The 15,997-nt window shown below is 38.1% G+C and overlaps 1 protein-coding gene across 6 annotated transcripts in view; it reads left to right on the top strand.

Annotated features, from left to right (window-relative positions):
- PHKA1 (phosphorylase kinase regulatory subunit alpha 1) overlaps positions 1-15,997 on the top strand; it is a 158,221-nt gene that overhangs the window by 28,814 nt on the left and 113,410 nt on the right. For all 6 annotated transcript variants that reach the window (XM_058714154.1, XM_058714157.1, XM_058714153.1 and 3 more), the window contains exons 7-13: positions 2,994-3,092; positions 4,105-4,251; positions 5,675-5,728; positions 7,687-7,809; positions 10,916-11,011; positions 12,795-12,902; positions 14,618-14,696. In XM_058714154.1, coding sequence (XP_058570137.1) covers positions 2,994-3,092; positions 4,105-4,251; positions 5,675-5,728; positions 7,687-7,809; positions 10,916-11,011; positions 12,795-12,902; positions 14,618-14,696 — 706 coding nt within the window. The remainder of the gene's footprint in view (positions 1-2,993; positions 3,093-4,104; positions 4,252-5,674; positions 5,729-7,686; positions 7,810-10,915; positions 11,012-12,794; positions 12,903-14,617; positions 14,697-15,997) is intronic.

Below are 15,997 nucleotides of genomic sequence, written 5' to 3'. Positions count from 1 at the left end.
TTAGTATCTTACATCCAGACAACTTGTGGTATTTCTTATGTACTGGTATCACACTAGTGGTTTACTACAAATACATCTGTGCCATGTTCAAATTATTTTTAAAGTGTGATGCTTGACTTGATAATCCTGTAACTTTATCTTATGTCATATCTTTTTTAAATGCATTTTTATTGAGATGTAATTGACGTATAACATTGTCCAAGTTTTAAGTACACAACATATTGATTTGATACGTTTTTATTATAATATGATTACCACCAAAGAGTTAGGTAACACCTCTATCACATCATATAATTATCATTTCTTTTTTGTGATAGGAACAATTAATATTTAATCTTAGATAATACAGTATTGTTGTCTATAATCACTATGCTGTGCATTAGATCTCCAGAACTTATTTATCTACTGGTTGCAAGTTTGTACCTTTAAACAACATCTCCTCAATTCCTCCATCCCCCAGCCCCTGGTAACCACCATTTTACTCTGTTTTTTGGAGTTTGGCTTTTTAAGTTCCACATATAAGTGATATAATACAGTATTTGTTTTTCTCTCTCTACCTTATCTCACTTAACATAATGCCCTCAAGGTCCATCTCTATTGTCACAAAAAGGCAGGATTTCCTTCATTCTCATAGCTGAATAATATTCCATTGCATGTGTGTGTGTGTGTGTGTGTATGTATGTGTATGTGTATCACGTCTTCTTTACCCATTCACCTGTTGACAGACACTTAGTGTTTCCATATATTGACTTTTGTGAATAATGTTGCAATAAACATGGGGGTACATATATCCCTTTGATATCCTCTTTTCATTTCTTTTGAATATATACCCAAGAGTGGAATTGCTGGGTTGATCATATGATAGTCCTATTTTAAGTTTTTGTGGGACCCCCATAGTGTTTTCTATAGTGACAGAACCAATTTGCATTCCATCCAAGAGTGTACAAGGTTTCCCGTCTCTCCACATTCTGGCGCCAAAAGTTGTTACCACTTGTCTTTTAGATAATAGCCATTCTTTTAAGTTTATTTATTTATTTTGAGGGGGGGGGGGAGGAGAGAGAGAATTAATCCCAAACAGGCTCTGCACTGTCCTCATGAGCCTGATGCAGGGCTCAAACCCATGAACCACGAGATCACGACCAGAGCCGAAATCAAGAGTTGTTTGCTTAACCGAGTCACGCAGGCGCCCCGATAATAGCCATTCTTACAGGTGTGAAGTGATATTGTGTTGTGGTTTTGATTTGCGTTTCCCTGTTAATTAATGACTTTGGACATTTTTTCTTGTATCCATTGGCCGTTCATATGTCTTCTTTGGAAAAAATGTATATTCAATTCCTCTGCTCATTTTTTAATTGTTTATTATTTAATTGTATGAGTTCTTTACATAGTTTGGATATTAACCTCTTATCAGATATGCAGTGTGTAAATATTTTCTCCTATTCCATAGGTTGCCTGTTCATTGTTTTAATTGTATCTTTTTCTGTGCAGAAACTTTTTAGTTTGATGTAATACCACTTGTTGATCTTTGCTTTTGTTGCTTGTGCTTTTGGTGTCATATCCAAAAAAAATCATTGCCAAAGACAGTGTAAAGACGTTTTTCTCCTATGTTTTCTTCTAGAATTTTTATGGTATCAGGTCTTATGTTTAGTCCATTTTAAGTTAATTTTTGTGAGGGTATAAGGTAGGGATCCAATTTCATTCTTCTGCATGTAGTTATCTAGTTTTCCCAGCACCATTTGTTGAAGAGACTATTCTTTCTGCATTGACTGTTCCTGGCTCCCTTGTCAAATATTAAGTGACTGTAAATGCAGGGTTATTTCTGGCTTTTATTCTGTTCCATTGGTCTATTTGTCTATTTTAATGCCCACACCATAATATTTTAATTATTATAGCTTTGTAGTATGGTTTGAAATCAGGATGCATGAATGCCTCCAGCTTTGTTCTTCTTTCTCATGATTGCTTTGGCTATTTGGTGTCTTGTGGTTCCATACAAATTTTAGGATTGTTTTTGTATTTCTGTGACAAATGCCATTGGAATTTTGATAGGGATTGCATCATATCTATAGATGGCTTTTGGTAGTAAGGACATTTTAATGATATTATTCCTTCTAATCCATTGAACATGAAATATATTTCCATTTGTTTGTGTCTTTAATTTCTTACATCAAAGTATTGTAGTTTTCATTGTACTTGGTTAAATTTATCCTTAAGTATTTTATTGCTTTTGATGCTATTGTGAATGGGATAGTTTTCTTTATTTCTTTTTCCAGATGATTTTTTGTCATTAATGTACAGACAATTAATGTATGTTAATTTTATATCATGTAATTTTACTGAATTCACTGATTGGTTCCAACAGTTTGGGGTTAGGTTTACAATTTTCTATATATAAGATTATATCATCTTCATATAATGACAGTTTTGCCACTTATTTCCAATTTGGATGTATTTTCTTTGTCTTGCCTAATTGCTCTAGCTAGGATTTTCCAATATTATGTTGAATAAGAGTGGTGAGAGTCGGCATCCTTGTCTTTCTCCTGATCTTAGAGGAAAAGCTTTCAATTTTTCACTGTTTTTTTTTTGTTTTTATTTGAATTCCAGTTAGTTAACATACAGTGTAATATTAGTTTCTGGTGTACAAAATAGTGATTCAACACTTCCATACATCACCCAGTGCTCATCACAGCAAGTGTTAGCTGTGGGGTTTGTTGTTTATGGCCTTTATTATGTTCAGGTATGTTTCTTCCATATTGAATTTGTTGAGGGTTTTTATCATGAAAAGAAGTTTACAACCTCCATCTTAACTGTCTCTGGAACAATATGGGAGGTAAAGAAAAACTCAGAGGCCCCTGGGAATAAAAAATGCTACATTGTTTTTTCTGTTCTGCTGAGCATATTCAAAATGACTTCATATGCACTGATATGATACTGGGGTACAGGGAGAAGAATATATCTCTTGCTAAAAATGGTCTTTCTTTCTTTGCCCTTCACAGGCAGCCCTGGAAGCATTAGATGAACTGGACCTATTTGGTGTGAAAGGTGGGCCCCAATCAGTTATCCATGTCCTGGCTGATGAAGTACAACACTGCCAGGTAAGAGAATAATGGATCACATTATAGAAAATTTTATTCTTACCCAGACTCAGAATTAGCATGGCTTTTAGAATAAGAAGACCTGAGAGTACATAATCTGATTTATTATCATGGGCCAAAAATGTCTTATCCAAACTTCCTATACTGAGATAAGCCTGATATAGCATGAACTATAACATAGATCACAGTCCTGTTCTCTCATCCATGGTTATAAAGGGATCCCACCATACTGTGCAGAATTCTCCACTGTTGTCATATCAAGGGTCTATGGGCTCTACTCGTGAATATCTCCTTTTCTAAATATGCCAAGAGAACAAGAGGTGAGTGATTTTGAGTGTTCTTCTTGATAGTGGCTTTGAAATATTCTTTTGTCCCCAGTTGGCTCTGGGCTGAGATGTTTGGAGATTAGACTGTTTAAGTGGCAAAAATATGTATCTTCAGTTTTGTTTAGGGTTACTCTCTGTATTGAAAGATTAACATTCTTCTCATTGGCAAGATGACCTTCTCCTTGCCTTCAAACTCTGATTGGATGCCCATAATAAATATAAACTCATCTTCTAATTTTAAAATGTGAAATTTTCCTTGGAAAAGATAAATGTCAGCAGTGGAGGAGCTGAGCCTTCCACATCTTGCTTCTCAGCAGCTACATTTTCTCTTGTCTTTACCCTTAAATGGCCAATGGAGCAAGGGGACTATGGGCAAGATGATGTTAGTGTATTCTTCATCCATTAGTAGCTGCTTAAGATCCAGGTTTGGGAAGCATTGAGAACAGTGTTAAGACAATGGATAATTTACACAAATAACTAGTTTTCTAAGCTCTCACTTAGAAATTATTATTGAATTATCATTGAATTCAATATTGAATATAATTGAATCATTATTATTGAAAAATCTTTGGGTTTTCTCCTGAATGATCCTCTTCCACATAAATCTTTTGAAATTAAAGCTGTTAGTTTTATAATCCCAACTTAACTACTAATGTGCTACATTTGACTTCTTTCTTTCTTTTTAGTCTATCCTTAATTCACTACTCCCCCGGGCTTCAACATCCAAAGAGGTAGATGCTAGTCTACTTTCAGTTATTTCGTTCCCAGCCTTTGCAGTAGAAGATAGCCGGTTGGTAGAGCTTACAAAGCAAGAAATCATCACCAAGCTTCAGGTATGTCCATATGTGCTCTTCTTTTCTTTAAGGCTTTGACTTTAAAGAGAAATTAATTCTCTTGGGAGCCTTGAGTCAGCGATTTAACCAAATGATCAGGGTTAACACCACCAGTAATAAAGCATATTGACATCATGTGGCCCCAGATACAGTGCACTGAGAAGTGCACAACGCCAGTGTGGTATCCATGCAAATAACGCGTAATCTCAGTCATGGGAAAACATCAGACAAAACCAAATTGAGGGCCATTCTACAAAATACCTGATGAGCTCTTTAAAACTGTCAAGGTGATGAAAGACAAGGAAAGACTGAGGAACTATCACAGACTGGAAGAGACTAATGAGACATGACAACTAAATGGAATGGGATCCTAAAATGGATATTGGAACAAGAAAAAACAAAGCCGTTAGTGGAAAAACTGGCAGGACGCCTGGGTGGCTCAGTCAGTTAAGCGTCCGAGTTCGGCTCAGATCATGATCTTGCAGATCGTGGGTTCTGAGCTGTCAGCACAGAGCCTTGAGCCTGCTTCAGATTCTGTGTCTCCCTCTCTCTCTCTCTCTCTCTCTCTCTGCCCATTGCTCGCTTGTGCACTCACTCTCTCTCTCTAAAACAAATATTTAAAAAGAAAGAAGGAAAAACTGGCAAAGTCCAAATAAGTTCTGTACTTTGGTTAATAGTCTTGTGCCAAGGTTAATTTTTTAGTTTTTATTCATGTTCTGTGGTTATGTAAGAAGTTAATATAAACAGACAGTGATTGAAGGGTAGTGGTGACTCTCTGTACTGTTTTTGCAACTCTTGTCTAAGTCTCAAATTATCAAAATTTTAAAAATATGTTGTCTTTTTTTTTAATTTTTTTTTAATGTTTTTTATTTTATTTTTGCGACAGAGAGAGACAGAGCATGAGCAGGGGAGGGACAGAGAGAGAGGGAGACACAGAATCGGAAGCAGGCTCCAGGCTCTGAGCTGTCAGCACAGAGCCCGATGCGGGGCTTGAACCCACAGACTGTGAGATCATGACCTGAGCCGAAGTCGGATGCTTAACCGACTGAGCCACCCAGGCGCCCCTGTTGTCTTTTTTTTGAGCCTCTCATCTCTTATGAGCTGTGTGAACAGCCCACATAGTAATTGGGCTGTTACAGATTTATCCTATGGTGGAAAGTGATGAAAGAGTTATTAGAAACTCTGCTTTAGAGAAGAGCCTGTAACTTAGCCCTCACTTGAACACACATTGATTTCTAAAATCAGTTTCTGCTACTGGGCTAGTATCAAAGGTTTTTTTAGATTATATTTTATTGTTTTTTAAATACTGTATCTGTATTGGTGATAGATTGGCACATGTAGCTCTTGCAAAGGCTGTATTTGATGGACTGTATGGCTATACCAATGTGCATGCTTCCACTGTTTCTTTTCTTTGGGTTTCCAGGGTCGTTATGGTTGCTGTCGCTTTCTACGAGATGGATATAAAACTCCCAAAGAGGTGGGTTTCTTTTCCCCCAAAATGAGTCCAAGGTAGCATGGTCAGTACTGTTTGCAGTCTCATTCAGATAATATTTAACTCACTAGTGGTACTTAAAATAATCACTAAAGGGGCACCTGGGTAGCTGAGTTGCTTAAGCATCTGACTCTTGGTTTCAGCTGAGGTCATGATCTCACAGGTTCATGAGTTTGAGCCCCGCATCACACTCTGCACTGGCAGCGCAGAGCCTGCTTGGGATTCTCTCTGTCCCTTACTCTCTTCCCCTCCCCCACTTGTCCTGTCTGTGCCTCTCAAAATAAATACACTTTAAAAACATATATAAAATAGGGGCGCCTGGGTGGCTCAGTCGGTTAATCGGCCGACTTCAGCTCAGGTCACGATCTCCCCGTCCGTGAGTTCAAGCCCCGCGTCGGGCTCTGGGCTGATGGCTCAGAGCCTGGAGCCTGCTTCCAATTCTGTGTCTCCCTCTCTCTCTGCTCCTCCCCCGTTCATGCTCTGTCTCTCTCTGTCTCAAAAATAAATAAACGTTAAAAAAAATTAAAAGAAACATATATAAAATAAAATAATCACTAAATAGGTTACAGTAACTAATGTTTCCTACCTTTGTTGGGCTTAGTTGCCACGTTCTATTTGTGAGCCCTTATGGATTAAATAAAATAGAGGAAGGTTGGGGCGCCTGGGTGGCTCAGTCGGTTAAGCATCCGACTTCAGCTCAGGTCACGATCTCACGGTTCGTGAGTTCAAGCCCCAAGCCCCGTGTTAGGCTCTGGGCTGATGGCTCAGAGCCTGGAGCCTGGTTCCGATTCTGTGTCTCCCTCTCTCTCTGCCCCTCCCCCATTCATGCTCTCTCTCTGTCTCAAAAATAAATAAACATTAAAAAAAATTAAAAAAAAAATAGAGGAAGGTGTAGTTCTTCCACCTCTTGCAGCTGGTTAGTTTCAGGAAAGAGCTACTGACAGACACTTAAATCAGTGGGTGAAAGTTTAAGCAGAAACAGAATATTTGAATAGTCTCAAAGTATCTTCCTCACAAATATTTAATAGTTACAAAGGGAAAAATCTTTTCTTCAATAGCACTTTTTCCCCTTTCCACCTTTTTGTGGTTGGTTGGCTCTAAACAGTACCTGATCTTGAAAAGTTAACTTGCTTTTGCTCCACCTGTCAAAAATTATCCTTGGAATTATCAATGGAGAAAGTTAAGTATTATTAAAGGGAATGAATGGTCAATAAGAAGCACTTCACTAGGAATGTAAACATTTTTTTAATCGTCGAGCTCAAACTCTTCTGGTCTACTTTCCTTCTTCTACTTTATTCTTTAGTCCTGTTGATTTCTATCTCTACTGATCTATTAAAATTATGCTCTGAAATACCATCAGAATGTCCCAAGTGATCAATCCAGTAGCCTTTTCCCACTCCTCATTATACTTGCCTTCTCTGTAGTACATTACTGTTACCTACCCCTCCATTTTCATGAAATTCTTTTCCTATTTAATGTATACAGTTCTACACTATCCTCATTCTTCTCTTTTTGTTTTTTCCTCACCAAACTATGAGAGCATAACCAAGATTCCGTTCTCAGGTCATCTATTCACTATATGTAGCTACTACATTTGTAATTTGTGCTTCAAGTGTCACCTGTACGAGGATGACTCCCAAATCCTCATCTCTCTTGCTGTCCTTTGAAACATTTCTATTTATACGTTCTGCTGCTACCTCAAACTTAACAAATACAAAACCAAACTCATGCTTATTAGGAATTAATATCACTTCTTCACATACTTGCCTATGGTGTCATTTTTATCCCAGTTCTACGGGTTACAAGTCATATCACAGAGTACTTGCTAAGGGAGGAGGGGTGTGTACACACTCTGCAAGGCTGTATTGTGATACCTCTGAACTAAAGATATGTGTCTGAATTTGCAGTGATAAAATAGACTTTGTTTATTGTGTTTTTACCAGGATCCCAATCGTCTGTACTATGAACCATCTGAGCTGAAGTTATTTGAAAACATTGAGTGTGAATGGCCACTGTTCTGGACATACTTTATTCTTGATGGGGTCTTTAGTGGCAATGCAGAACAGGTAATATGCTGGGGAAAGAGCTTTTCAGCAGAATGTTTTTGTTATGTCTTCTTCTTTCAGTTAATGTTTGTGCTGACCCTGTGACCAAATGGAATTCTTCCCTAATAGGGAAGAGACAGAGTTGTCTTCTAGAGACTAGCAGTTGGGGACACTAGGTTAAGAGTTGAAAGACCTGAATATTGCCATTGCTCAGACTTGACCTTTAATAAATACAGAGAGCACAATAACAAGCCCTGTCCACTTGCCTCAGTTATAAGAGGTACTTGGATTTGTATGTCTTTTTTTTAAATCTTGGAAATGATGTTCTGACTTTAGCCTCCCCCCCCAAAAAAAAACCCCAAAACAACAACCTGTTCATACCCTGTCCTTGCCCCAAAAAACATGGTCATCATCATTTTGGGGGCTACATGAATAAAGTAATTTAGAAACCATCATTGGAAAACAGTGAGACTGGGAAATTTAACCAAGTAAGTTTAGTGTTCGGCATTCTACAAATTGACCATGGTCTAAGCTTGGACATGAATCCAGCACATTTGTAAGTCCCTTATCCTTAGCTACATAAAACATAATTCTGTGTAATTTGAATGCTTTGGCCAATATTAATCTGTAACTGCCAGGGGTGCCTGGGTGGCTCAGTCAGTTAAACATAAGCTCAGATCATGATCTCCCAATTCGTGGGTTCGAGTCCCGCATCAGGCTCATGCTGAGAGCTCAGAGACTGGAGTCTGTGTCAGATTCTGTGTCTCCCTCTCTCTCTGCCCCTCCTCTGCTCACTTTCTGTCTCTCTCAAAAATAAACATTAACTTTTTTTAAATCTGTAACTGCCAATATGAGTTTAAGTAATAGGGTTACACCAAAGTTTCAGAGGCCATAAAGTGTTTTACTCTAAATTTTAGTAAATTAAAGGATATCCCTTTTTGAGAAAGCAAATAAGATAAGCAATAATAGAAATAACCCACCCTATTTTGATTCTACCATTTTTCTCCCTCCTTCTCAAATTCCACAGACTTGTGGAAAATCCACAGAATTTCAAAAACCTTTCTTGCTCAAAGAAAGATTTATTTATTATACGTGCCTACCAACTACAAAGCACACAGGTTTTTTGGACTCTGGGGGGGAAAAAAGAGTTGAGAGACCTGGATTCTTTTTTATTCGTTTTTTTGGTCTGGCTTCCATAGTAACTATTAAGTAGTCCAAGTATAGTCACTGACTCTTCAGGTTCTCTGTATACAATGAATATAGTTTTTTGTTCTTCTTACAAGAAGAAAATATCCCTAAAGTTTTTTTTTAATTTTACAGATGAAGATATGCCATAAGAACAAGGGAGGTCAGTTCGGCTATAATAAGACATATATGTTTCTTAAAGATCACCATGCTCTGCATATTTGAGAAATAAAAACTATAGGGCTCATGGGAAAATGAGGTTGGGACACAACACTTAAAAAGTTTGTCAGAAATGTATACAAAGCAATAGGAACCTGGGGTGCCTGGCTGGCTCAGTCAGTTAAGTGTCTGACTTCGGCTCAGGTCATGATCTCACAGTTCATGGGTTTGAGCCCCACATCAAACTCTCTGCTGACAGCTCAGAGCCTGGAGCCTGCTTCAGCTTCTATATCTCCCTTTCTCTCTGCCCCTCCTCCACTCACGGTCTGTCTTTCTTGCTTTCAAAAATAAATAAAACATTAAAAATAATAAAATAAACATTAAAATATTTTAAAACAATAGGAACCTAATAAACACAGTATTGTAACTTTGTGCATGGTGAAAGGTTAAGAAATACATAAATATCACAATAAATATGACACTTGTACCTTGTAAAAGACCTAAGGTTTGCTAATGGACATATGCATCCATGTTCCTGCCAGCTGACCTGCTGGGCTCTCATACCCACCACTCTGTGTGCCGGAGGAGAACAAGAAAGATAGCACGAGAGTGAGGAGAAAGAGAAAAAGAACATAGAACAGACAGAATAATTAAAAAATAAACTGTGAAGAAAGGGAAGGAAATTAAACAGGAAGGCACAGAGTCATGTACCTAGGGTGGGCATGAAAAGGGAGCAGCTCAGGAGTTACTATGCAGTGGTAGAAGGAATGTTGTCTGAAATTGGACAGAAAGTTGTAACACGAAACATGGATGAGCGTGGTTCTATTTTCCTCCTGAAGTGTGTGCATGTGTATGTTTTGGGTATTCTTACACAGCTCAGTTCAGCTGAGTGTATACTCTTGCAATTGTGTGTAAGCAAATGTCAAATTTATGTTATGCTCAAATTGTTCCCTCATACATCAAATGCATCAGAATAAATTTGTGTTTGCAAAACAACTGTTAGAACTGTTTTTTCCCCACCATAAATTATCATGGGGTTTTTTTTGTCTGTTTTGTCTTGTTTGCTTTTTAGGTATTACTAATCTACCACAAATTATTAAGCAAAAAAATGTGAACTTCACTATAATAGAAAATTTAGCAGGTAAAATACAGTTTTTAAATATTTTTTTAATGTTTATTTATTTTTGAGAGAAAGAGCATGAGCGGGGGAGGGACAGAGAGAGGAGATGGAGAATCTGAAGGAGGCTTCAGGCTCTGAGCTGTCTGCACAGAGCCCAATGCAGGGCTCGAACTCAAGAACCCTGAAATCATGACCTGAGCTGAACTTGGACACTTAACTGACTGAGCGCCACCCAGGCGCCCCTTAAATACAGTTTTAAAAGCCAGTACATGTAAAGGCAAGAAGCTATGTTTAGAATAGTACATAGTGGATCAAAACAGGCCTGTGGAGACAGGCTGACTTGAGGTCAAATCCAGGCTCAACCTTACACGTTCTGCATGATCTTCCACGAGTTCATAATGTCTTGAGCTTTCATTTTTCAGTAAAAAGGTTTTAACTGCATATACCTCCTAGGATGGTTGTAAAAATTATAAATGTGTTCAAGTATGCAAAACTCCTAGCATAGTATCTGGCCTGCAATAAGCATTTCTCAAATGCTACTTTCCTTTCTTCTCCATTTTACTAGGTGAATATGTTCCTTTGCAATAGGACTCTCTTTGGCTACAACACTCCCTGAGTTCCTGAGGGAACACTCTATAAACTTTTTTTTCCCTTTATCTACAGGTTCAAGAATATAGAGAGGCTCTTGAAACTGTCCTCATCAAGGGCAAAAATGGAGTCCCACTTTTGCCAGAGCTATATAGTGTTCCTCCGGACAAGGTGAGCTGGACAAGTACCATTTCATGGAGCTGGGAGAAGAGCAGTACCTCCACAGGACTGCCTCATTTGAGTCAAACCAGTTTTAACTTTCTGATCTTCATGTTCTAAAAATTTGTCTTTAGGTATAAGATGATAAAAATATGATTTAACTCCTTTGAAAATAATTTATTTTTTAAGTATAATTTATTGACAAATTGGTTTCTATACAACATCCAGTGCTCATCCCAACAGGTGCCCTCCTCAATGCCCATCACCCAACTCCATACCCAAAAAACAAATAATCCAGTGAAGATATGGGCAGAAGGCATGAATAGAAACTTTTCCAAAGAAGACATCCAGATGGCCATCAGACACATGAAACGATGAAAATAATTTTTTAATGTTTATTTTCATTTTTGAGAGAGAGAGCATGATGGGGGAGGGACAGAGAGAGAGGGATACAGAGGATTCAAAGCAGGCTCTGCACTGAGAGCAGAGAGCCTGATATGAGGCTTGAGCTCACAAACTGGGAGATCATGACCTGAGCTGAAGCTGGACACTTAACCAAGTGAGCCAAACAGGCTCCCTGAAAATAAATTTTTAAAGCAGTCTCAGTTATGGCACTGTTGCATAATGAGACAAGGGCAAGAACAAACATTACAATGGTAGTTTCATGGGTGTATATTTATCCTCAAACTCATCAAGGTGCATACATTAAATATGCATGGCCTTTTTATATGTCAACCATACCTCAATTTAAAAAAATTAATTGTTCAGAGACTGATTTTTTAAATGTTTTTAAAGCTTATTTATTTTGAGAGAGAGACAGAACAGGGGAGGGGTAGAGAGGGACGGAGAGAGAGAGAATCCCAAGCAGACTCCATGCTGTCAGCACAGAGCCCGATGTGGGGCTTGAACCCACAAACCGAGAGATCATGACCTGAGCCAGAATGAAGAGCCAGAAGCTTACCCAACTAAGCCAACCAGACACCCCCAGATATTGATTTATTTTTAAATACCAAACCTTAAGGTTAAGAATGATATGGAGATCAGTAGGCAGACGTACAGTGATGTTCTGTGTAAACTGTCAGGATTTGGTATTTTCTGTTTTGAGGCCAGTAATATGGGATTGTTTAAGTAGATCAGGTTTGAAAAATGTAGGTCTCCGTTTTCCCACCATGCCAGTCAGGAGTACCATTGTTCCTCTTCTCCATTACGAAGGAGCATTAGCCATGGGAGGGTTGTAATCTTCCATCCTGGTGGGGATGGATGTAATAAGCTTCTAGAAACATCAGCAGCACCATCTGAAAGTTTGTTAGAAATGCAGATCTCAGGCTTTCCTCCACACTCAGAATCTGCCTTTGGATAAGATCCTCAGGTGATTTGTATGTACCTACATTTAGAGGAGCACTTCTCGGGGTGCCTGTGTAGCTCAATCGGTTAAGTGTCCGACCTCAGCTCAGGTCGTGATTTCACGGCTCACAAGTTCAAGCCCCACATTGGGCTCTGTGCTGACAGCTTGGAGCCTGGAGCTGCTTTGGATTCTGTGTCTCCCTCTCTCTGCCCCTCCCTCACTCACACTCTGTCTCTCTCTGTCTCTCTCTCTCTCTCTCTTAAAAATAAATAAACATTTTTTAAAAAGGAGCACTACCCTAGGTTGTAGTCACAGTGCTTAACTTTTCGGTGCATTGCATATATAACTGTTTTACAGGGTATGAATCACGATCCAGATTCAGCCCTTTTGTTGTCCAGTATCTTTAACCTTCTATTATCTTTTGTGTGGCTTCTTTATGTTTTCTTTTAGGTTGACGAAGAATATCAAAATCCTCACACTGTGGACCGAGTCCCCATGGGCAAGTTGCCCCATATGTGGGGTCAGTCTCTGTACATCTTAGGAAGCTTGATGGCAGAGGTAAGGGGAAGCATCAAGCCTCTTCCACCTTTTTTCTGCTTAAGTCACTGCAAGAATCAGATTTGTGAGTAGCTCATTAAAAGGCAAAAGGCAAAAGGTATTTTTGCCTTTTATATTCTGCCTTAATTATATATTTTCCTCTAGGTCAGGTGCTTAGAGTGGGAATATGGCCAATCATTCACAAAAATCTTTCCCCCTGGCAACCATGTCTCTCATACTGCCTAGGGCTTCCTACCTTGGTACTATACTTAGAGCTGCTCTGAGATCAGGGCCTAGATCTTACTCTTTCAAAATACTCCCCTAGTGCCTTGCCTGGTGACTGATGAATGCACTTGTGCTTAGATAGTAATGTTGACTGATAATGGATTTAAGTACTAACTTTTACAAGCAATATGATGTTTCATTATTTAATTGAGTAAGCTGATAAGATAATCTTAGGCACCATGACAAGTGTTTGGGAACATTATAGTTTTTTTAAATTTTTATTTCTTTATTTTGAGAGAGAGAGGAAAAGCAAAGAGAGAGAGAGAGAGAGAGAGAGAATGAATGAGAATCCCAGACAGGCTCCTCACAGTCAGCACAGAGCCCAGTGTGGGGCTCAAACTCATGAACCCTGAGATCATGACCTAAGCCAAAATCAAGAGTCTAACACTTAACCGACTGAGCTACCCAGGTGGCCCAGGAACATCATAGTTTTTAAAAATGTATTGTTTGTTTATTTTTGTTAAGGGGACCTTTAAATGTTTTTTTTATGTTAAATTCTGTTGAAACAGCTCTTAAATGTAGCGCTTGAGAATTTTGTACTTTATGTTCAGCTTATTTTTGATATTTTGAGCTATTGTAAGCATTCTCTTTCTCAAAGTTTTCCAGATTTACCGGCAAATCTATTTCCCCATTGTAGGTTATTATGGTAAGTTATAACTGAGGCTTCTAGAAGATCTAAGGTGGGACTTAGCTATCCTTTCTAAGCCAGTCTCTTTGACCTGTTTATACGTGACTATTTTCTGCAGCTGTTTTTGTTCTATTTTGTTTTTTTTTCTCAGTTTCACTGAGCTATAATTGACATACATCCATGTGAGTTTCAGGTGTACAGCATAAAAGTTTGATTATCTTTAGTTGATATTATGAAGAATGTAGCAATAATGAGCAGAAAGATTTGTTTAAAATAATCCTTACCTGATGACTTTCTCATTCAGGGATATAAATAAATTAAATGCTGTGAACAAGGAGGAAATGAATGGTGTTTTTAAGAGCAAATGGGTGAATTCATCCCATTTCAGCAAGGACAGAAATTCAAGTCAAAAGATATATACTGAGCATAAAGCATAACAGTCACATGAATAAATGAGAAAACAAGACTTAAATTATTGATAATAAACACTGTGATTTGATTATCTAATTGTATGCATCCAGAGAAGGTGGAGTTGTAGCTAAAAAACTTTCTGCTTATCACTTACACCCCATCTATTTCCAGCAAAGAACTTGTGGCCACCACTAGAAGGTATTTGTTTTCTTTCCATACCTGCCTCTCACAGGTTATGATGTGAGGTTTTGGCACTGGTGTGTTGTTTCTCCTCAAACATTAGCTTTTTACTCCCCTGAAAGGCTCTGGTGGAAAAAGCATGAATTTAGGTACCTTGTACAAATAAATTACTTACATAACATAATTAGCTTTTTGGTTGAGATGTAACAATCTTTTTATGGTTTTTCTTTAGGGATTTTTAGCTCCTGGAGAAATTGATCCCCTGAATCGAAGGTTTGCTACTGTGCCAAAGCCAGATGTTGTGGTTCAAGGTATGGATACTTATTCCCAGCATTAAAACTTTATATTAAAGATCTGTTTTGTACCAGTAAATGATGGCTTTATTGTTTATCATGTGTTTTGTTCAGCCTCAAAAAGTATACAATTAACTTGGTTCTGTTTGGTTTCAAGATTGCTATTAATCTTAATCATGAACAAATGCTTAATAAATGATGTTATTTGATACTCTTAACCACTTCTTACTTCTGGAAAGTCTTTTCATTGTCATGATATTGTAGCCTCCTGATTGTTTCTGCTTTCTTTCCGAACATTACTTCTGTGCTTCTTCTGTTAGTACTCCTTTCCTCTCATACCCTTTTTAAAAAATTTTTTTTAATATATGAAATTTATTGTCAGATTGCTTTCCATACAACACCCAGTGCTCATCCCAAAAGATGCCCTCTTCAATACCCATCAACCACCCTCCCCCTCCCTCCCACCCCCCATCAACCCTCCATTTGTTCTCAGTTTTTAAGAGTCTCTTATGCTTTGGCTCTCTCCCACTCTAACCTCTTTTTTTTTTTCCCTTCCCCTCCCCCATGGGTTTCTATTAAGTTTCTCAGGATCCACATAAGAGTGAAAAAAAATAGTATCTGTCTTTCTCTGTATGGCTTATTTCACTTAGCATAACACTCTCCAGTACCATCCACGTTGCTACAAAAGGCCATATTTCATTCTTTTTTTTTTTTTTTTTTTTTTTTTTTTTTAAGTTTTAATCTTTTATTTATTTATTTTTTTTTTGTCTTTTTTTTTATTTATTTATTTATTTTTTTTAATATATGAAATTTACTGTCAAATTGGTTTCCATACAACACCCAGTGCTCATCCCAAAAGGTGCCCTCCTCAATACCCATCACCCACCCTGCCCTCCCTCCCACCCCCCATCAACCCTCAGTTTGTTCTCAGTTTTTAACAGTCTCTTATGCTTTGGCTCTCTCCCACTCTAACCTCTTTTTTTTTTTTTTCCCTTCCCCTCCCCCATGGGTTTCTGTTACGTTTCTCAGGATCCACATAAGAGTGAAACCATATGGTATCTGTCTTTCTCTGTATGGCTTATTTCACTTAGCATCACACTCTCCAGTTCCATCCACGTTGCTACAAAAGGCCATATTTCATTCTTTCTCATCGCCACGTAGTATTCCATTGTGTATATAAACCACAATTTCTGAATCCATTCATCAGTCGATGGACATTTAGGCTCTTTCCATAATTTAGCTACTGTTGAGAGTGCTGCTATAAACAGTGGGGTACAAGTGCCCCTATGCATCAGTACTCCTGTATCCCTTGGGTAAAT

The sequence above is a fragment of the Neofelis nebulosa genome, chromosome X (genome assembly GCF_028018385.1).
Source record: "Neofelis nebulosa isolate mNeoNeb1 chromosome X, mNeoNeb1.pri, whole genome shotgun sequence".
In the NCBI taxonomy this organism is placed as follows: domain Eukaryota; kingdom Metazoa; phylum Chordata; class Mammalia; order Carnivora; family Felidae; genus Neofelis; species Neofelis nebulosa.
Note: the sequence above shows the minus strand (reverse complement) of the source record. Positions and strands in the feature narration are given on the sequence as shown.